At 41.2% G+C, this 21552-nt stretch overlaps 1 protein-coding gene across 4 annotated transcripts in view; it reads right to left on the bottom strand.

Moving 5' to 3' along the window:
• The window catches only part of dgkg (diacylglycerol kinase, gamma), a 158470-nt gene that overhangs the window by 67172 nt on the left and 69746 nt on the right, over positions 1-21552 (bottom strand). For all 4 annotated transcript variants that reach the window (XM_088352146.1, XM_088352149.1, XM_088352148.1 and 1 more), the window contains 3 exons: positions 12284-12369; positions 10295-10384; positions 8853-9013 (listed from right to left, as the gene is read on the bottom strand). In XM_088352146.1, the coding sequence (XP_088208272.1) occupies positions 8853-9013; positions 10295-10384; positions 12284-12369 (337 nt within the window). The remainder of the gene's footprint in view (positions 1-8852; positions 9014-10294; positions 10385-12283; positions 12370-21552) is intronic.

Genomic DNA, 21552 nt, shown 5'->3' with positions numbered 1-21552 from the left:
CGGAGTGTTTTAACCCCTAATTATGCCTCGGAAGAAGTTCGGTGCAAGCAGCAAAGTTGCTACAGGTGAAAAAAGAAGAGTAGTGCGTACAACTATTGCATTTAAGAAAGAAATAATAGCAAAATAAGAAGGTGTGCGAGTTTCCGATCTTGCTATACATACAGCATGGCTTCTGCTGAGCACCACAAAGGTAAGAAATCCTATTCATAATTATTTTCTTTATCCTTTAACCGCTCACCACTTGTTGTGGAGACCGGGGTGCTAAATAACGTGTAAACGACCTGATTTTTTTATTTTTACACGTTCATGTTAGCGTAATCTTTTGTTCGGAAGATTACGCTAACGCGAACGTACGATTAGCCTGGTTTAGCTTCATGTTTACGGTCATGGTAAACATTCAAGGGTGTTGGAACGGATTAAAACGATTTTACATTACTTTTAATGGGAAAAACGATTTTCCGTGATCGACCAAATCGGTTTTCGAACAGGGTTCTGGAACGGATTATGGTCAAGAAACGAGGTTCCACTGTATTGCAAATTGTTGATGATAATCTGAGATTTTTCAGGCTTAGTGTGTCTTGTGCTATACATTTTTAGTCATAGGTGAACAGGGGACCAATGAGTTACTGTTCTTGTCAACCCATTGCGCTGGGAACTGTCCATGTCTTTCCTTAAAGCGCATGCAGGCATATCTGCAAAAAAACTGTGCATGAGGATATGTGACTCTGCATGCGTGAGCAAGTGTGTGCATTGGAGTATTGTTGGCATTGAGTGAAGGTCAGGGGAAGTATCAGTGACAGGAAGTCAGCAGCTGCCAGGTCCACGACAGGTTATGAATAATGGACGGTAATGAATAACCATGCTGAGAGACATCTGCTGACTCTTCAAAACCAGAAGAAATCTGCTCAAGAGCACTAAGGTCACACATGTTGCTCCATTACAAGTATCATTTAAACTGTTAATTGGTATTTTATCTTTTTGAATAGTTGAAATTAACTGCCAGATAAAGGACTACCAAAGTGAAAAAGCACCAACTGCAATTGTATTTTCATCGTTTGGAAGCAAGACCAAAGTTATGATGAGGACGTTTGGTGCACCAGTGTTTATTTTATTTTATTATTTTTCTGTAATGTTTTTTTAAAATCTTTTTAGGCCCTAGTCTAAAAAGAAAAACATTACAATAATATTTGTTTTGTGCTTACATTAGCTGTGATCAATTTCAACAGATGTTATGATTTAAAACTCGACTCTGATGTTCATTTTAGAATTTTCAAGTGTTTTTTTCTGTCATTTTGTTTGGATCCTTTTAAATACTGTAAGAATTATATATATATATTTTTTAATACTTGCAACAGCTTTCTAGCAATTCACTAGTTTCCTGCACTATGAAACTGCATCTGTGATTTAGAGCACTGGTTCGCAACTTGTCTGACTTCAAGACCCACGATTCTACCCTAATTACAAGCTGCGACCCAAATCTAGAAAAAAAATACACTTCTCAAATGGAATGATTGTGCAGTTAAAAGCAGAGATAGTAGAATAGATTTTTAAAAAAACAAAAAACAAAATGAACACCTAAACCAAAACGACTTCAGGTACTGTATATACTTTCATATGAGCCTATATCGCATATAAGCGACCCCCTGAAAGTGTTAGAAATTCAAAATATGGATACAGCATGTCCCTAAACAGCAATAATTATTTAGATATGTAGTCAATAAAGATTATTTTAGTGAAAAAAGTAAAAATACTAAATATATAACATTTGTAACCCGTTTACCGTACCTTCCAGCAGAACTTCAATGGCAGACACTTGTACACCATTTACGAATTTCATAATTGTTTCCTTCATCGTCTCAATAGTCTTAACTGTTTTTCACAATTCATTTCCCTTATAACTATTACATTATTGGGATGCATTTTTAAGGGCAGGAAAAGGAAAAATACCCGACAGAATGACAACAAAATGAGATTTGGTCCCTCTCAAAAGTGGCAACCGACAGAGAAAAAAAATGAGCAGAGAATACATGCCATCTACTTTTATAAAGAGTAATTGACCCTCCATTTATTCTCCGCAGCATTATCATGCTTTTGGGTCCCAAGCCACCCGATGGGAAACACTGATTTAGAGTATATTACAAAATTAGATCAATCTGACAATATACTTGATTGTACTCTTAAACAAAAAAAATGCAAAATTGTCAATGCATTTATTTATTGAAGCCCATTCTACAATGTTGGGTTTCTAACAGTGATGTATTTATTTATTTATTTATTTTAAATAAGTTTCAATTTTACTTTTCCCTTTGTTTAGTTAATCTTAAAAGTGAATATAGCTGTGACAGATCAGCTCCGTACGGCACATGGTAATGGTGCCTGCGTACACAATGAATGCACAAGAATTACACTTTGTGTCCCCTACCCACTGCCCGAAGATCACAGGGATGGGCTCCAGCACCTCCACGACCCTAGTGAGGATAGGCGGTGCAGAGAATGGATGAGGTACAGCTTATCATTAGGGTGGGATGGTGGGTCAGACCAGTTGAGAACCAGTGATCTAGTTGATGGGATTCTGCACTCTCACCAAGATCCAGGTTTGATCCGCATTGCAACCAACGTTTTGCAATTGTGGGCAGCAATATTTTCCAACTGATAGATGATTGCACAAATACGGTGCATAAATATTTTTTATGCAACCCTAGCTCTTACTGTAGTTTTAATTTCATGTGTCTTAATGGTGCAGTGCACCTTAAATATGAAACATAATCACAAAAATATATCACAATTTCACAAAGGACTATTTTTTATTTTTTTTCCTTATAATCTGTAGCACACTATAGTGCGGAAAATACAGTAATCTTTGAAACTATACATAGGGAAAAAAATATTCACAGCGTGACAGCCAGCATGAAAAACAGGCTGGCCAAGATTTGTCATGGCTTTGGACAAGCCCACTACATGCTCCACACCATAAAGCCAAATAAGCGTCACATACTGTAACTAGAAGCACTAACAGGGCCTGATATCACCATGGCAGCCAAACCTTGAAGCACAAGAGTAGCCAAACAGATTGGAGAGCCTCTCATAGTGACGTAATTGACTGAGTCACAGCGGCTGGTTTGTTCAGGTGTCCAGATAGGAGGCCATCTGTCACCATTGTACCTGCTAGGCTTCACAATCTGTCACCCTGGATTGCACAAAATTATTGCATAGTAAGCCCTCATTTTTTTGCCAAATGCTTTTTTTACACAAGGTTCATAATCATCTTTCGCAGGGGTTTCAAACTCTATTTGCTTGGAGGCCACTGGACCTAAGGGGCCGGTCACACAGACATTTGCGGCTGAATCACGACCAGAAATTTCTGCCTATGAGGCGTACGCTATTGGACGCATTGAGATCGCTATTCAGACGAGATACAGCGGTGCTTAACACGAAGTCGGAAATTCGTGCGCAGGTGGCAGCGCGAAAATGTTTGGCACTGCTCAATTCTTCAGAGCGCGGGTACACAGCCTTTCACGAGCGTATTGATGCTGAACCATGGCCAAAAATTTCTGACCGTGAAGCAGATGCCGTTGAGCGCTGTTGGACGTTTTGAGACCGCCATATAGACGAGATAGAGCAGTGCTTTACTCGCGGTCGGAAATTTTCACGTGGTTGGCCGCGTTCAAAACTTTTGAGCTGCTCAAAAGTTTGAGCACGTGTTAAACCGCGTGCCGCACACGTGGTCAACACGAGGAAATGACGCGGAACGACGTGCTCTGGCCACGGCCAGTGCGTGCTTACACATGGGTAGGACGGGAAATTTCAGCGGGTAATCGTGGGTGGAGCATGGTAATAGCATGTTCTGCCCCTGTATCGCGGTGTTATTACGTGAAATTAGCGTGTTACGCGTGTGACAGTCAAACGCCTTTCTCCGAGTATAAACAGCGCGAATGCCGAGCACACTTCAGTTGTGCTCGTGATGTCAAGGGGGTGAACATGGATCCCCGTCAGCGTAGTTTCTCTTCATTTCGAATAAATCTTTCGGTGCATTCGCAATAGTCACAGCAAGGCTTTAATGCTAGGACCTTAGCTTGGCCTTTTGGCCGAGAGTAAGAGTCCCGGCTCCTAAGCTTTGTAGCGTATTATGAACTGATCGATAATGGATAATGAATAAAGAAGATAGACCAATAACCCTTAAACCCCCCCCCCCCCCCTGTCAGCGTAGTGACCTCGTCTTAATCCATATATATTTCTTGACATTTCTTTTCAAGATAATAAAATAAAAATGAGGCCATAGCTTGAAATTTTGATCTTGATATATATATATATATATATATATATATATATATATATATATATATATATATATATATATATATATATGGCAGCACGGCGGCGCAGTGGTTAGCGCTTGTGCGGCACAGTTCATGTCATGGGAACCTGTCGTGGGTTCAAATCCAGCTCCAGACTTTCTGTGCGGAGTTTGTATGTTCTCCCTGTGCTTGCGTGGGTTTCCTCCGGGCACTCCGGTTTCCTCCCACATTCCAAAAAAATGCATTTCAGGTGAATTGGCCGGTCCAAATTGGCCCTAGGTGTGAATGAGCGAATGAGTTGTCTGTCCCCGTGTGCCCTGCGATTGGCTGGCAACCAGTTCAGGGTGTCCCCTGCCCACTGCCCGAAGATGGCTGGGATGGGCTCCAGCCCCCCCCGCGACCCTAATGAGGATAAGCGGTACGGCTAATGAGATGAGATATATATATACAGTATATATATATATATATATATATATATATATATATATATATATATATATATATATATATCTCATCTCATCTCATTTTTACTTTTGCATGAAACAATAAAAATACTTCACCAAGACCCCCCACCCCACCCAAAAAGCGAAAATTGGATAGGACTTCTTTAGCTTTTTCCCTCACATACTGCAGAGGTATCTGATTCGAGACTATTGGTTCATAAAAAGACTTGAATTAAAATTTTGATCAATTTATCAATACAAACAATGTTTTTCTACGAGCTCTTTTGCTTGTTTTTTTGAAACTTGATGTGTCCTGCGACTTTAAACAGTTTGCCCGCCCGTGCCTTAAAGGCTTGTTTGTCAATTAAAACTAAATGTATATGTTGTCAGTAAATGCAATAACTGCTTTATAATATCACAACTGAACCTTCACTTAAGTTAGTGTTGACGGCACAGCAGCTGTGTTACCATGGCGATGCTTCATTCTTGATGTGCGGAAACACATAAAGGTTTGACTGCCTCTTGGAAATGTGTTTGAATGTGTGCAAGCGTGTGTACGTGCGAACACCATAAAAATTCAGAATGACTCTTTGGGACGGCAATAGAACATGAGCCGATAAGAAGATGTGTTGCTAGGTAACAGTAACTTGGTAACCAAACTGGATCCACACATCAAAATAGTTGTTCAGACGAGAGAAACTCAGTGCTGGATCTGTTCTTCGTGTACGGCCAAAAGACTTCATGAGTTTACATTTAATTAACTAATATCACATACCGTAAACTCCGGACTACAGGGACTCCCGGCGCGATTACAAAAACAAACATATATTTACTCATTATCCGTACCGCTTATCCTCATTAGGGTCGCGGGGGGGCTGGAGCCCATCCCAGCCATCTCCGGGCAGTGGGCAGGGGACACCCTGAACTGGTTGCCAGCCAATCGCAGGGCACACAGGGACAGACAGGGACAGACAACTCATTCGCTCATTCACACCTAGGGACAATTTGGACCGGCCAATCCACCTGAAATGCATGTTTTTGGAACGTGGGAGGAAACCGGAGTGCCCGGAGGAAACCCACGCAAGCACGGGGAAAACATACAAACTCCGCACAGGAAGTCTGGAGCTGGATTTGAACCCACGACAGGTTCCCATGACATGAACTGTGCCGCACAAGCGCTAACCACTGCGCCGCCGTGCTGCCCTATATTTACTACTATGCTTAAAGAAAACAAGAATGAGGGCTGTGTCACATATAATGTGTGCCCTACTTTACTAGACAATAGCGCCAGGATAAATTTACTGTGGAGATTAATGCAAAATTGCAACACAGATTTTGTTTTTGTGTAGTTGTCATTGGTGGTTGCTGCACTAACGGACCAAACTGCATTCGCTTGTCATCGTTCCATGAGGATTAAAGGAAACTCCAGCAAGCTGACAATGACTCAGATGATACAGAAAGAGAACAAATGCCTTTTTGATAGAAAACTTCTACTGCTGTTCAATTTGGATGACTTGCGTGAATGACTTGAAATATCGTGAGCATGTTGTAAATTTTGAATAAAGTACTGTCAAACCCCCTGTTTTGCTCCTGTTATGTATTACATGAATACACATTTCTTCCTGGTGGAGCCTCAACCTTCTGATCATTGATTACCATATTCATTCTTTCATACCTCACACCTATGATTTTCAATTAAAAATTGGTGTACAATTTCGTTTCACTTATTCTCAGCTCAAACTCTGTGGTCAGATGCAACAGGTAACGTTAGTCATGGTACCAACATAAACTTTGTAATGTATTTACTCTCTTTCAAAGTACACCCAAAAAATTTTCCTGTAATTGTGCTTTTTTCCGTTTATTCATCTTCTAGGTTGACTTTCTGTTTTTTCCATTCTTTAACATTCGTCTCCCGTACCGTAAATAAAAATAACCGAATGCATTTTGATACGTCATCTACAGTATGTCTCTGATGATTCTACTTTAGCGCTCGATTGTTGTCAGTAATATTTTTGGCAAAATCTCATGTAAAACACACACCCAAATTGGGATTTCTTTTTTAGGTAAAATAAAAATGTGTGTCATACGCGAATAAATGGGGTAATTAAGGCCAAGTTCATGGGCAGTAGCTGGATTACTTACCCTGCTACAGTGATCGCTTTGAACTCAAATGGCACAAAATATGATTTTTGAAGTATTTTCCATGTTGATACATACGGGTTAGAACAAGTGAATGATTTACAACAATGGAAATTTTGATTAATCATACAATTTAATACCTCTGTTAATTACTCGTTTATTTCATTAGTCTCCTTTTGCTGACGCCACACCATAGTTAAAGCCGCAGTGTTTAAAATGTAGCAAAAGAGTATAGCAACTTGTAGTCCAGAATTTGCGCTAATTTAGTGCAATTTGATTGTTCAGAATTCGTACGCCTTTTTAATGGCCAAATTCAAGCACTTCAAGGCAAACTTTTCCATTTTTTTCAGTACCTTCCATGGAAGAAATCAAGCGCAGCACAAGGGAACCTTTTTTGGGTTGTCTTTTATGACTAAAATTGAGTCTATCTTACTGCTAGCATATACTTTGCGCTATTTTTAGCGCTTCTTATTTTTGATATACAATCTTTTTGTGTCAATGGGCTGCTATAAAATGACATGAATGCATGCGCAGCTTGGCTATGTCACACTTCTTTAAAAACACGGCAAGGGCTCTATACGTGGTGGGTCATAATGGAGTTTGGGAGGACAAAAAGAAATAAATTGTATGTAAAAAAAGGCAGAAAAATAGCCAAATTCAGTTTGTACTAATGATATTACAGAGTGTATTAGCAGAATACATTCAATCTTTGAATCTTTGACTGCTGATCCTTTGTTTTTTTGGTTTACTTATTTTAATTTATATTTCTGTATGTTTTTCAGAGGATCTGTGTTTAAATTGGTTAAAATAGAATTTTATATAGTTTTTTTTTGCATTTTATCAACTATTTGTAGCACTGAAAAGATGATATTTTTATTTTTTATTTTATTGTTTTGTGTCATGATTTGCCAATTGCCCACACCAGCTCACTCGTTTAGCCCCAGCTGCCAATTGTTTCCTAATTACTGCTCCTCCTATTTAAACACGTCATTCTCGTTCCTGTATTGATCCCTGATCCAAGCTCCGCTCTCCAGTCCCGGCTACCCGTATCCTGACTATGTTTCCTGAATCGATCCTCGATCTAAGCTCCGTTCTCCTGTCCCGGCTACCTCTATTTTGCCCAATTCCGTTTCCTGTACCGGTTCCGTACTTCCCGCTCGTCCCGGTTATCCGACTTGTTCCGATCTCCGACCACGCTCCGTTCTCCCGTCCTGGCTGTCCCACTTGTTCCGATCTTCGACCACGCTTCGTTCGCGAGGGCTTCCCGCCCCTACTGGCCAACGAGCACCAGAGTGCTGTCTTTTTCCTCTTGTCCTGACTTCCCCGATCCCTTAATAAAGCATTGTGTGAAACGTTACGCATTTGGGTCCCCTGCTTGTACCGGTCGTGACAGTTTTGTGTTGTTCGACTTTATATCTGTTCAATGTGTTAAAAGCTAAAACACTTTTGTATTTTACAATTTCTTTGTAGATGTGAAGACCTTAATTTGTATTCATAGGTTTTACATGGATCACCTGCAAAACATATATATCTTTTTAGATAATTTAGTGCAAAATCTTTCATGATATATAATTTTAAAAAAAATCTAAGGAGCCCTTGGGGAGCCAATAGAGCCGGTTTTCTACATAGAGCCTCTTGGGTGCAACCAGTAGGGGGCAGGCTTGTCTGCCTCATTTTCACACAAATTTCTTTCATTTATTTCATTTATTGCATGGTTTATTGATTTCAAGCACTTAACCCAAAATTCACACATCTGACCTTGAAAACAAACAAGCATTTTCAAAGATTTTAAGCACTTTTATGAACCCATCTATGAGTCTCATGTCGCTGTCGCAACATAACAAAAAATAATAAGCTGTACAGTAATTAAAGCTGCCGTGTTAAAATGTAGCAAAATAGTAGTGGCTGGTAGCCCGGACTTTAGGCTAATTTAGAGTACTTTAGTTGAATGTAAAAAGCCAATTATGTGTCTTACCACTCCGATGGAAAAGTAGTTGTTGACGATGTTGTAGGGTACCGGGTCCCCTTTCTCCTCCTTGTCATCGGGCACTATGTCGATGTTCCAGCGGTCCAGCACGACCTCAATACTGTGTTCGATATCGCGCAGGAACTTTAGCAAGCTTCCCCCCTCATATCCTGAAACAACACATGGCAGGATTCTCAACACAAATCAAAGATCTGATTTAATAATATTATGTTAAAAAAAAATAGATGAAAAAAGGGTTCTACATTATGAATTTTGCCCATCACAGGTTCTTTTTGGAAATTAACCTCCGTAAAAAACAAGGGATTAGTGCACATTGTGTGTCAAACTCATGGCCCGCCACACCATCTCATGGGGCCTGCAAGAGCCTAGAATGTCTGAGTCTATAAAAGGAAAAAAAGGGATGAAAGGAGTGCTTTGAACCAAAATTACATTTCCCACGGAGACTGTCAACGACGAAATCTGTAAAATAATGGTTCAGCGCGACTATACCTCAATAACTCCATTTGATGCTATTATGCGGAATTGAGAAATAAATGATCCTAAAAATGCCCTAGAAGATTTTGCAATTTTGTTTTACAAGAGATACCTATTTATAGGAGCGGTATGATATGTGCTTGTATCAAGAATTGGCCGTATCTCAAACTAATTTTCCTGATATGAAACCTATTAATTATTTCCCCAAAAACAACATAAACAATTCTTTAGCATCTTTCTTAATTCTTCACCACTTGCAGCAAATGTAGTGTTGCTTATTATCCATAGCAGTGCCACAATACGCACAATAGAATAAATGCTTGACCAAGGATAACATTTGCTAGTGTACGGCAACAATATTAGCAATCTACAATAACATTGTCGTCTGCTACCAGTGACAGAGACATTCCGGATTAAAGCCGAAATGGAGGTTTTAATTTCTCTTTGTCTCTTTCGCTTTAATTTTTGTCTCAGCCTGTCGTTTCATCTCGCTTACATATGTTTCCATGGTTTCACCTGAGAATCCGCTTTACATAGTGTCTTCACTTGGGTAAAAGACGCATGCTCAGTGCAAACGAAAACAATGCTCCATGCGCACAATTTGGGAGCGAAAGATCCACTCCCCCCGAGCCTAGTGCGGGTGCAACTGCACTTTGTTCTAAATCAAAACAAAAAGTTCCCGAAAGTCACACATGGACCCCCCTTGAAGGCGCCCTGCATAACACTGATGTGTCCCTCGGTGTTTGACACCCCTGGTTTTTTATTTTTGTATGAATTGGGTTTTTTTTTTTACCACTGGGAGGCACCAAATGATACACCCCGTCCTGCATAATTTTAGAAGCAGTGCTCGTTGACATACTGTAAGTGAATACAGACCAATGTTGAAACTCCAATAGACAATTTGCACTTGAAGTCATGACTTAGCCTGCGTGTTGGAGCATGTTGGGGGTTCTCACCTCCCCCCCAGCGGAGGCAGCGTGCCAGGTCATTGCCGGTTCCCAGCGGAAGGATGGCCACTGGGGGATGCCGGGCGAAGTTTGCCTTGTCTGCAAAACATATTTTTATTGTCACATTTGCTCACCAGTGATGAACACACAAAAGAAAATGACAGGTTTTTACTCCATCGCAAAAATAATTTGTAGTTTTTCATTATTATTGAACATAACATATGTCTGTATTTTTGAAGGCAAATCAATAAAAGCAACACCAACAACAACTTACTAAATGATGGTCAGAATGGCTATAGAGAAAAACATACTATGGATCTGGCATTAATTCATTAAATCATCCAACCTTTTTGAGGGCGAGAGCTACCTCAAGGACACAGAGTAACACAAAAGGAACCTTGATCACGCACTTCCGAAACAAACATTTTGATTTATTTAATTAATTAATGAATTCAATTTTCTATCTTCCTGACATTTTACGTGAGAAACGTTTTTTTATGATTAATAATTATTCAGAAAGGTAGGAAACAGATAAACATGCTATATTTCATCTCTTCTTTACCTTTCAAATTGTTTCAATTACAAATGCTCAATGGAAACCAAAACAGAAAAAGAATGAGAACTTTCAGATCATTTTGCAGGAAATCACATTTGATAATTCAAGATGCTATCATCAGTTTCAGTTTTATGAACTCTGCAATATGTTTGTACAGATGACAAATTATGTGGGAACCAAAAGAAATTATTTTTTATATGAATAAAAATAAAATATCACATTTGAACATTAAAAAAAATTAACTTTTAAACTAACACAGTTTCCACGGTTTTTCAACATTTTAACTCCATCTTTGCCACGGCACTGAACTGTTGCCTCCGACATTGTCATTTGTTTGTTTGCCTCTTTAAGAACCTACCCGTCTGAAAATGCATACATCCTCTTTATCAAAAAATTGTGTGTGCTTTTTTTGAGAGTTTTTTACCGGCCCTGTAAAAAAAGACTGCCGTTTGCCCAAAGTTGCATTTAACTTTTGGGCCTTTTCTGTTCGTAGTGCGCTACTGGGCGGGTAATTACGGTAGCATGGAAGCTTTTGTGACAAGTGCTGAAGTGGCACTCCGTGTTGTGCCGTTTTGCCGCAGCCACAATCGCGCCGCAAATGAGACAAACACTGGTTTCTTTCACATGAATGGAAAAAATATTGTTTCCACCCATTCACGATGACAAGTATATGGTTTCATTCCTTTTCCCACCATGCGTTAGTATGTAGGAATCGATTCGGACTTTTTTGCGACGCTCAAGATCGAGGTCGCAATCGTGATGACCACTTACCTCTGGCCCATGTTACGTCAGAGTTCTCAGATTCTCAAACTTTGCTACTTTCATTTTTTTTAGGTTTTTAAAATTTGTTTTATACTTTTTGTGTGAATTTACATCACTGTGAATGCAATTAAAGAAATTGCAACACAATTAATTAAATCACAGTTCAGACATTGATATTTTGTGATTAGGTTTATTTTTAGAACGGGCCCACGGGCATTTGATAATGTTGCCGCAGGTGTCAGTCAGCCCGCGGACATGGGGTTGGTGACCCCTGTTGGAGAAGACATAACGATAAAATAGACAGCAAGCTATATTCCGTTGGTATTTTCATTGATTTAAGGTAAGCTTTTGACACAATAAATCACAATACCGTATACTACTTTAAAAGTTGCAGCAATTTGGAATACGAAGAATCGCTCATCATAGGGTAAAGTCCGATCTCAATATGTACAGATTGGAGACAGCAATTGGAAATGTATGAGCATTAGCTGTGGAGTTCCCTCAAGGGTCTGTGTTAGGACCTTTATTGTTTTTATTGTATGTGAATGACTTGTGTTATGTATTGGCAAAATTCAGGTTTATTCCATTTGCTGCTGACACCACAATGTTAGTTCCAGGTACACAAACACTGTCAACCATTAGCATGGAGAGATCCACATAATTGAAGTCGTCGGGTTTACCTATACAGTCCAGAATCCAACCAACAGTTCCGTCTCCACCACATGCGAGCACTCGAAAATCAGGGACATCGTGAAAAAAGTTGAGCCTGAGAGAAGGGACAGATTGAACAACGAGTCTTCCGTTAACATCACGAGTGCACAAGTTGATATTCAGTGCAATAATGTTAGCATGACACTTAATACTTTGGAGACCATTGTTGTCCATCTAAGCAGCACACAATATTTACTTCTCACCATAAATGTGTTCAGTATTGACTGTAAACCTTATTCCATATATGTCATGATTACAGATTTGAATCACCTGTGCCTGCTCATTTGGCGCCAAGCGCCGCGGGTTCTGATTGGCTCCAGTCCTGTCTGTCCCCTGTTGTCAGTCCGTCTGCGAACCCCAGTGTATACTAGGCAAGCCGTTCTTCGACCTTGACTCCCAGCTGTCCCGTTTTTGCTCGCGTCTGTCTCGGGCTACGACCTGTTTGGCTCCTGACCACGTCTGCTTGCCGGCTTAAGACCGTTTTTTGTACCCGACTACCTCTACTCTCCCGTTCTGGCTTATGACTCGTTTCCTACCCGACCATGCCTTGCTCTCCCAGTCCCCGCTACCGACCACTTTTTCCGTCCCTGACACCGCCATCGCTCTCTACAGAAGATCCACTCCCGTGTTTGGATCACAATCTGAGTACGAGAGCGACGTGCGTCCAGTGAGCATCGGATCGCGGGCGCTGCCATTCTTCTTTCTTTCAATAAAATTGTGAGAAAACGTTATGCGATTGGGTATACCCCGTGGGCTGGTCGTGACAATATATGCAAATAGAACAGTTGGATTTAAGCAATTGATATATTATCCATCATAACTTTGGTGAGTAAATTTGTTTAGCAAGCAAAAATGCGTACGTCCAAGTTGTGAAAACATAGACTATATTAAAGGGACAGTGTGTATTTTTTTGCCCACTAGATGTCGCTGTATTGTGTTTTGCAACCAAAAATTATTGTTCAAAGGCACAAGACAAGACACTGAACCCCTAGAGACCCCTTGCATTGCTGACTCCGCTATCGGTGTGTCAGTGTGTGTGTGTGTGTGTGTGTGTGTTTGTGTGTGTGTGAATGGGTAAAGTGTGAAGTGTATTATAAAGTGCTTGGAAGTCTTCAGTGACAGGTAAAGTGCAAAATAAATGCAGTCCATTTACCATTTACAAGGGGGAATACAAAATACTGACTTATGGTGTGCAAACTGCATCATTTTTCTTTTCATATCTTTGCTTGTATCCTATCATTGCTTATTGTTTGGATAAAGATTGTTTTTTAATAAATGTAGTTTTGCTTAACACTCAGAGGCGCTAAATAATACTCACTGTCCCTTTTAAGGATGCACTCAATATTTATTGAACTAGCACGTTGTAAGTGCAGAATCTAGAGCAAAAAAATAAAACTCGTGGCCTGAGGGCCAAATTTGGCCCGCCACATCTTTAAATGTGGCCCCCGAGAGCTTAAAATGTCTGAGCATCTAAAAATAAACCAGTCAGTAGTTCTCTGACCCAAAACCTCATTTCCCAATTCCCTGTAAACTACGAGACTCGGAAAGTGACGGCTCAGCGTCACTACATGGCAGCGTTTACATTTCAATCCCAATAAGAGGCACTGTGAAATAAATAAACCCCAAAATGTCCAAGATTTCATTATTTGTTTGTATTTACAACATATATATGTGTAGCAACATGTTTTGAATGCAAATTGAATGTATGCAACAAGTTATTTTACATTAAACAGTAGTAACATTTATTTTTACATATCATTCAATTACATTGAGTTACATTTATAAACTACACGAGGCCCTTTTAGGACAGCCATTACACTAATGTGGCCTTTGGTGAAAATTGCATTTACCACCCTGATCTATTAAAATTATCATTAATTGGATGTAGGATGAATGGATATGAACGGTAAGGTAAACTACAGAAATTTCGTAGTATTTGGTAGCTCTGAAAATGTTTGTTTTTTCATACTAAGTAAAATGACCCATGAGCCAGTGTGTGATGCTTTGGTCTTAAAAAGATTCAACTGTGGCAGTCATACATGTGTCGAGTGCTATGGTTTTGGAAGGCTGAGTAAGGTCACAGCCATACACAGCACAAACAGTCACATGCACAGTGAACAAGGCCTTGTTATATTTCTCCTCATAGTAATACTAAATACACTTATGGCGATACTGTCTCAAGAGTATGAGGACGTTGAGTTTTTCCTCATGGAGATATTCTCCCACAATGTATCCACGCACCTTAGCCGAATTTAGAACGATAAAATGAAATAATAAAATCAGGAGGTCTACTTGTCAGGCATATGCACATTTGATTGAGTGTCACCAATAGTAAATGGTAAGCAGCACATGGAATGAGGGACGTTACTTATACAGGAACTTAAAAACAACAGGAAATTAATGCAAAGAATATACGGGAAAAGTGTGCTAAATTTTTGTCCTTTATATTTGTAAATATGCTTTTGCAATACACCATGCCTGATTAAAAAACAAAACCAAACATCTATCCTATACTACTGACTTCACGGTAAGGGTGATAAAGGAGGCTGAAAAACAAGCAACTTGAAGGCAACAAGAACGTTAGGTTTAGATGAGAATTTCAGGAGATGGAGAAAGGAAAAATATTTGGAAATGCAAGCCAAATGTGCAAACAAGGTATATAAAGATGGACAGTACCCAGATATTTAGAAGGAGATTGAGTGGTTTAAAGGCCTAAGACAAAATAAATATGGAGCGTTTCGGCTAAGTGTTTGTTTGCAAGCTCTCAAGATTGCATAGGCCAAGAAATACAGAGGCTTCAATATTTTAACAATTCTGTGTACAAGTTTTCATCTATTTCTTTTATTGTGGCAGTTTTATTTTAAGGCAGTTTTAGGGGGATGGCTTCAATGCGAGTATGTAAGGTAATTTGTGACTAGTTAGGTACTTCCAGAGTAACGCACCACTTTTTGGTGTCAGTAATCTGGTGGGTAAATGAATTACTTTTTAAATGAAGTAGATTGTAACTGTATTTAATTGCTGTTTTTTCAGTAATGCACTCAACACTGCTCACATTAGATAGATAGATAGATAGATAGATAGATAGATAGATAGATAGATAGATAGATAGATAGATAGATAGATAGATAGATAGATAGATAGATAGATAGATAGATAGATAGATAGATAGATAGATAGATAGATAGATACTTTATTCATCCCCGAAGGGAAATTCACTTTTCCAGCAGCATCCCTGAGCTGAGAACAATCGAAAATAACACGGGAGCTGCTGGAGTGGCTGCCATTCGTGACGGCGCCGGAGAAACGATTCAATTTGAATCATGTACAAACAAACAAACAATTGAATCATGTACAAGAAACGATTCAATTTGAAATTAAAACAGTATATTGAAATTAACCATTAATTTCCAGAAATGTACACGTTTTTTAAACGAGCAATGAAACGAAACATAGACTGCCTGTCCATGTATGCTCTCTGTGCACCTTGATCACATTCTCCTGAGCTTCCTATGCGGCACCGGCGTGTGACCTTCAAAGGGACCTTTCATGTGAGTCAGGACAAAGGTGGCGATGGAGGCTTTCATCTGTGGCAGCTGCAGGCAGCCAATGACGCCTTTCACTCCTGCCAGCCACCTGGTGCTCAGCCGACTAGTAAAGCCCACATTAGGACGCTAGTGTTCACAATAGATATATTACAAACATTCAGAATATATATCTTTGTTGTACAGTAGTGACATTCATGGTCTGATTTATAGGGTGTCTCAAAATATGTATACAAACCTCTCGCCGTATCGTGTTTTACTTTTTGCAGTTTCACTACTTTGCAGATTTTCATCGTGCATTGGATTCTGCATTCTGATTGACTAAACCGGCGCCCTGCCCCTTTCCTGCTTGTGTCTGCTTGTGTGTCCAAAAGCTTGCGTTTTAAGTTATACACTGTGTAAGACAGCTTGACGAACCTACATTGTGTGCACACAATTCTCTTTCAATTTTGAGTTTGTCTAAAAGCTATCATGTCAACAAAACGCTCTGGAACAACAAAAGCACCAAAAAAGTCAATTCAAGTCATGTTTATTTGTATAGCCCTTAATCACAAGAAATCTCAAAGGCTCTATACAGACCAAAGACTATGATTACACCATCCCCTGATTTAAAACCTACAGGAGGACAAGGAAAAACTCAAAACTTTTAGCATGAGGAAATTAAGAAACATTGAGAAGGATAACCAGGCTGCAATGGATGTTGCAAGGGCATCAACAAACAATACACAGATATCAACATGAAATGTCGATAAGCTATGGAGTATAAGTATGTTTTAAGCCGAGATTTAAACAGTTCCACTGAGGTTGCAGATCGAATCTCAGAGGGAAGAGCAGTAGACAGCACTGTGTCCAAAATGGAGAAAGAGGAAAAAAAGAAAGGGAAAGATTTTCTATCACCAATAAAATGGACTTCTCAACATGCTAAAGGAAAATGGCACATTTTTGTTTTTCTGCAATGTTCACATGTTGGCGACAAAATATTATCCAAAATAAAAAAGCTATGTCCTGAAATCTATTCTACTCTTTTTCCCAATTCAGTATTGCAATGTAGCAGCAAGCTAATTATAAAAATTATAACATGACAGTCATGAAGTTATCTGAGAAAAAAATGACAGTACATTGGGCTTGTTATTTGGTTTTAATGTAATATAGAGGATTTAATAAATAAATAAAGGTTTTGTTCTTAGTGGATATTGACTATATCGCAGGTCTTTTTTGGATCGCGACCCTCGCAATAAAATGAGGGATTACTGAACACATTTAAGCAGCTGATAACTCAATTTTTTATTATTTCTCTATTGACCGAACCCATGGAACCGAGTAATGGAAGCCAGACTTGACTTTGAAGAATGGATGTTTATTTTTAATTACTATTGGAAGTATGAAAACACAGTCGAAATGCAAAGACAATTTAGAAAGGAGTTGAACAAAGAACCTATAACACAAGTTACCATTACTTGAATTGGAGTGTACATTAGAGTTTGAAGCTGATGGAACTCTTCAGGACGTCCATAAGGTGTGTTCTGCAAGACTACTTACATTAACAAACCCCACAAAAGAAGAAAGATTACTGGAAACGTTTTAAGTCTAAGAATGTCTTTGCAGCAAGCATTACGAGCATGGACTAATCTTGTAATGTAACTTCTCCTTTGACAACGCTTCATGATGCGATGGACAGATAATTCTGAAATGCCTACCTTATGACTAGCTTGCTGCAAAGACTTTCTTGGACTTTATTGAAATGTTTCCAGTAATCGTTCTTTAAACAATTTTGGCACAGTTTTTTAGATTCACTTGTAATGCAATGAGTTAAAAAAAGTCGCAAAAATGAAATGAAATGAAATGAAAATAAATGTTTTTTAGTACCATTATACTTGACTTGAAAGAAACATCTCCTGGATGCAACTGGGACGCATCGACAGTGATGTATCCTGAGTTCATTGAGTGTTTCAGGTGTCACAACATCAGACACTCTCGCCCAGGTGACCCAGCCGAGGTTGATCAGGCCTCAACTTGCGTCCCAGTAGCAGTCCACGGATCTGCCCTTTTGAGCCAAAGCCACCTGGTGGCTTTTTCTGCAGCTTCACCAGCGGATTTAATGGCTTTCTTCTTGGCTGCCCCTGTCACACCCAACCCTCCTAGGACTTTGCAGTAGGATTGTCCCGCAAAACCCCTACAGCCGACCTCTATTGGCTCAAAGAAAACTTTCCAGCCCCTGCCCCTGCACTCCTCCATCAGCTCCTGGTACTTTGCGCGTTTCCTTTCATTGGCTTCCTCAATGTGCTCTTCCCACGGGACTGTGAGCTCCAGCATGATCAGGTGTTTCGAAGTCTCGGAGGTAATTATGGCTGGTCGGAGCGATGTTGCTGATATATGCTGGGGTAACCTTAGTTGTTTCCCAAGGTCGACATGCAACTGCCAATCAGAGGCAATGTGGAGGAGTCCGGGTGTTATTTGTGCACAAGCCCTAGGTTTCTCCCCTGCCTTGATGAAATTGACTGCCTTGCTTGTGAGTTGATGGTGTTTGCCCCTGGTGAATGCTAGGGCAATGCACTCAGCAACTGCTTTCAGAACCTGGTCATGGCGCCAGCGATAGCGACCATCAGCCAGGGCCTTTGGGCAGCTGCTGAGGAGGTGTTCCAAGGAGCCTCTTCCAGAGCAAAGGGGGCAGGAGGGTGTTTCGCTCTTTCCCCACACATGAAGGTTCGCTGGGCTTGGTAGGACATCGTAAACTGCCTGCACATGGAACCGGACACGGTGGAAGTCTGCTTGCATGATGTTCGACCAGGTCACTTTGCGCTGTAATGTGTTCTCTCACCTTGTCCATGCTCCTTGCTGCCGGAGTCCGACTGCTCTGCTCACCCGCTCTTCCTCCACACCTGCTCCAACCTCTTCCTGGAGAAGATGGTTTCTCTCCTTCCCTTGGGCTTGACTCACTTTGGTCTTTGGAAAGAAGCCCAGACCAGTCTCCCCAATGCCAGGACTCTAACCAGAGTCTTCTGCCTTAATCGTGACTCTGCCACCTCCACCTCATTCTGAGCTCTCCACTTCCTTCCGGCTCTCACTTCAACCCCAGCTAATGACACCTTGCTGTCCTTGGAATCCCTGTACTCAAGAGCCTCTCTAGTACGTGCCACCTTGAACTCCTCAATGAGCCCGCTAAAAGGGTAGCTGGACGGTATTGCTTGTCCCGTACAAAGCAGCGCTGGTAAGGCTGCGGGGAATTCCCAGCCACTTCCGGAAAAAGCTACTGATCTTCCTTTCGAGGATCTCCACAGTTGATACCGGTATTGCATAGACCAAGAGAGGCCACAAGACTCTGGGAAGAATAGAGTGCTGGTAGATCTAGGCTTTAAATCTACCAGGCAGGCCGGACTTGTCCACCTTGGTGAGCCACATTGCTAGTTGTTTAACAGACTCTTGGATGGCAGCAGAGTCTTTCAGAGTTAAATCAAAGAGTTTCCCCAGGATCTTAACTGGTTGTTGCGAAATGGTTGGGATCTCTGTTCCAGAGATCGAAAACCTTAACTTATCCACCACCTTCCCCCTCTTTAGAACCATGGATCTTGACTTTGAGGGCTTGAAGCTCATCCTCGCCCATGTTATGAGTCTCTCCAAACCCTGCAGAACCCATCTACTCCCAGGGACAGATGTTGTGGTGATGGTAAGGTCATCCATATATGCTCTTATGGGAGGCTGGCAAACACCTGATCTGGAGATTGGCCCTCTGCATTCCACTTCTGCAGCTTTGAATACCATGTTCATTGCCAAAGCAAAAAGGATAACGGATATGGTACAACCCGTTATTATGCCTTTCCCAAGTTGATGCCAGTCTGATGTTACTGACCCAGAAGTGAACCTAAGCCTGAAGTTGTCATATTAATCCAGGATCAGGTGCTTGATCTTGTTAGGAACATGGTGGAGTTGTAGTGCAAGCTCAACTAGTTTGTGTGGAATGGACCCGTAGGCGATAGTCAGGTCCAACCACAACACAGCAAGGTCTCCTTTGTTTTCGTGGGCTTCTCTGATAAGTTGTGTGACTACCCCAGTGTGCTCCAGGCAGCCAGGAGCTCCAGGAATCCCACCCTTCTGGACAGAAGTGTCAATGTAGTTGTTCTTGAGGAGGAACTCTGTCAGTCTTTGGGAGACGATGCTAAAAAACACCTACCCTGCAACACTCAATAGTGAGATTGTCCGAAACTGGTTGAGATTTTTCGAGTCCTCCTCCTTGGGAATCCAAACTTCCTCAGCACACTTCCACTGGTTGGCCACTCTCCCTCTACGCCAGATCACTTTCAAAGTCTTCCACAGGTGCCGGAGAAGCAACGGGCAATGCTTGTAGACAAGGTAGGGTACACCACTGGGGCCCGGTGCAGATGCTGACCTGGCTGCCTTGATGACCTCTTCAACCTCCTTCAGGCCCGGCTCCGTCACCCTGAAATCCTCTGTAGGTGGGGCTGGGGTGATGAGAGCTTTGTTGTGACTTAGCTCTTCTTCCCTCATTGGGTCGGTCAGTGTGTTCTTGAGGAAGCAGTTCAACTCCTCTCCTGAGTACTCGAGCCGGCCACTTCGCTTGTCCTCAAGCAACCGCTTAGCGAAACGGAAGGGATTGGCGAGGAAGGCCGCCCGCTTTCTTGCCCTTTCCCTTCCTCGTCTCCTGTGCCCCTCTGCCCTGCGTAGAGTTGTCAGCTTCTTCCGCAGGATGTTATGCAGTTCTGCCAGCAGTTGCTTCTCCTCCTCAGCGGCTCTCTTGAACTGTTTCTTGAGGGTTCGGAGCTCCTGGCGCAGTTAATGTATCTTTGTGGCTCTGCGGTTCATGGTGTAAGGGGTGCTCTTGGTGTTGCCCTCTTCAGTCCAGCCGAATCTCTCTGAGCCATAGCTGGTGATCATGGTGGTCATCGCTTGGAATCTGCTGTCAACGTTTCCTTTGGCTCTGGCTTAGATGATTTTGGACAGGTCCTCATCAAACTGCCGCCACACGCTCCCTTTGTCCGCTGGAGGCCATTTAATCCGCTTCCGTGGAACTACTCTGCTGGGGTTGGGAGACTTTGGCACGTGGAGGGACTGGGATCCGTGGGTTGCCTCCTGTCCGGGCTCCTTCTGCGTCTTACCAGGTCTCTCCCGCTCCAAACATTTCATCCTGGCCTGATGGATTTTTAGGCCGTGGTTGTTTTTGCATATTTTGCCGCAGATACATGTCATATAGAATAAGTACACATGATTTAGCTATTTTGAGTATTCATTAGGACATAACTGCCAAACGCTGAAAATCTTATTTTCGAACGGATAAAGAATATTCAGACAATGTGTAGTGGGCTCGGGCCAACATTCAAATAGCTGTCTATATATTTCTAGACTTGCTATTTTTCAATTACCTATTTTATTCATCAGGAAGCTATTAATCATATGTCATGCAAAAAAAAACCCCACTTCTGAGCCAGCAATGTTGCATTTGGAATTTTCCAATGCCTATCAATTGCAGCGTAGTGTCCAATACTGCTTGGACATTCGGTGACACAAGCAGCAAAGGACACTACATATGGCCAGTGCTTTAAAAAAAGGGGGCCTAATAGATCACTTTCATTTAATTCCTTCATTCCATCTATTGCAGAGGTACTGGTTTGCAGACTATCGGCAGATACAAAAAAAATCAAATCAATCAAACAATTGCCTACCCCTGAATTACACCGCATGGA

Source organism: Urocampus carinirostris, chromosome 14 (genome assembly GCF_059441175.1).
Source record: "Urocampus carinirostris isolate Australia breed hairy pipefish chromosome 14, RoL_Ucar_1.0, whole genome shotgun sequence".
Classification (NCBI taxonomy): Eukaryota; Metazoa; Chordata; class Actinopteri; order Syngnathiformes; family Syngnathidae; genus Urocampus; species Urocampus carinirostris.
The sequence above is the reverse complement of the archived record's forward strand: the minus strand, read 5'-3'. Positions and strand labels throughout refer to the sequence as shown.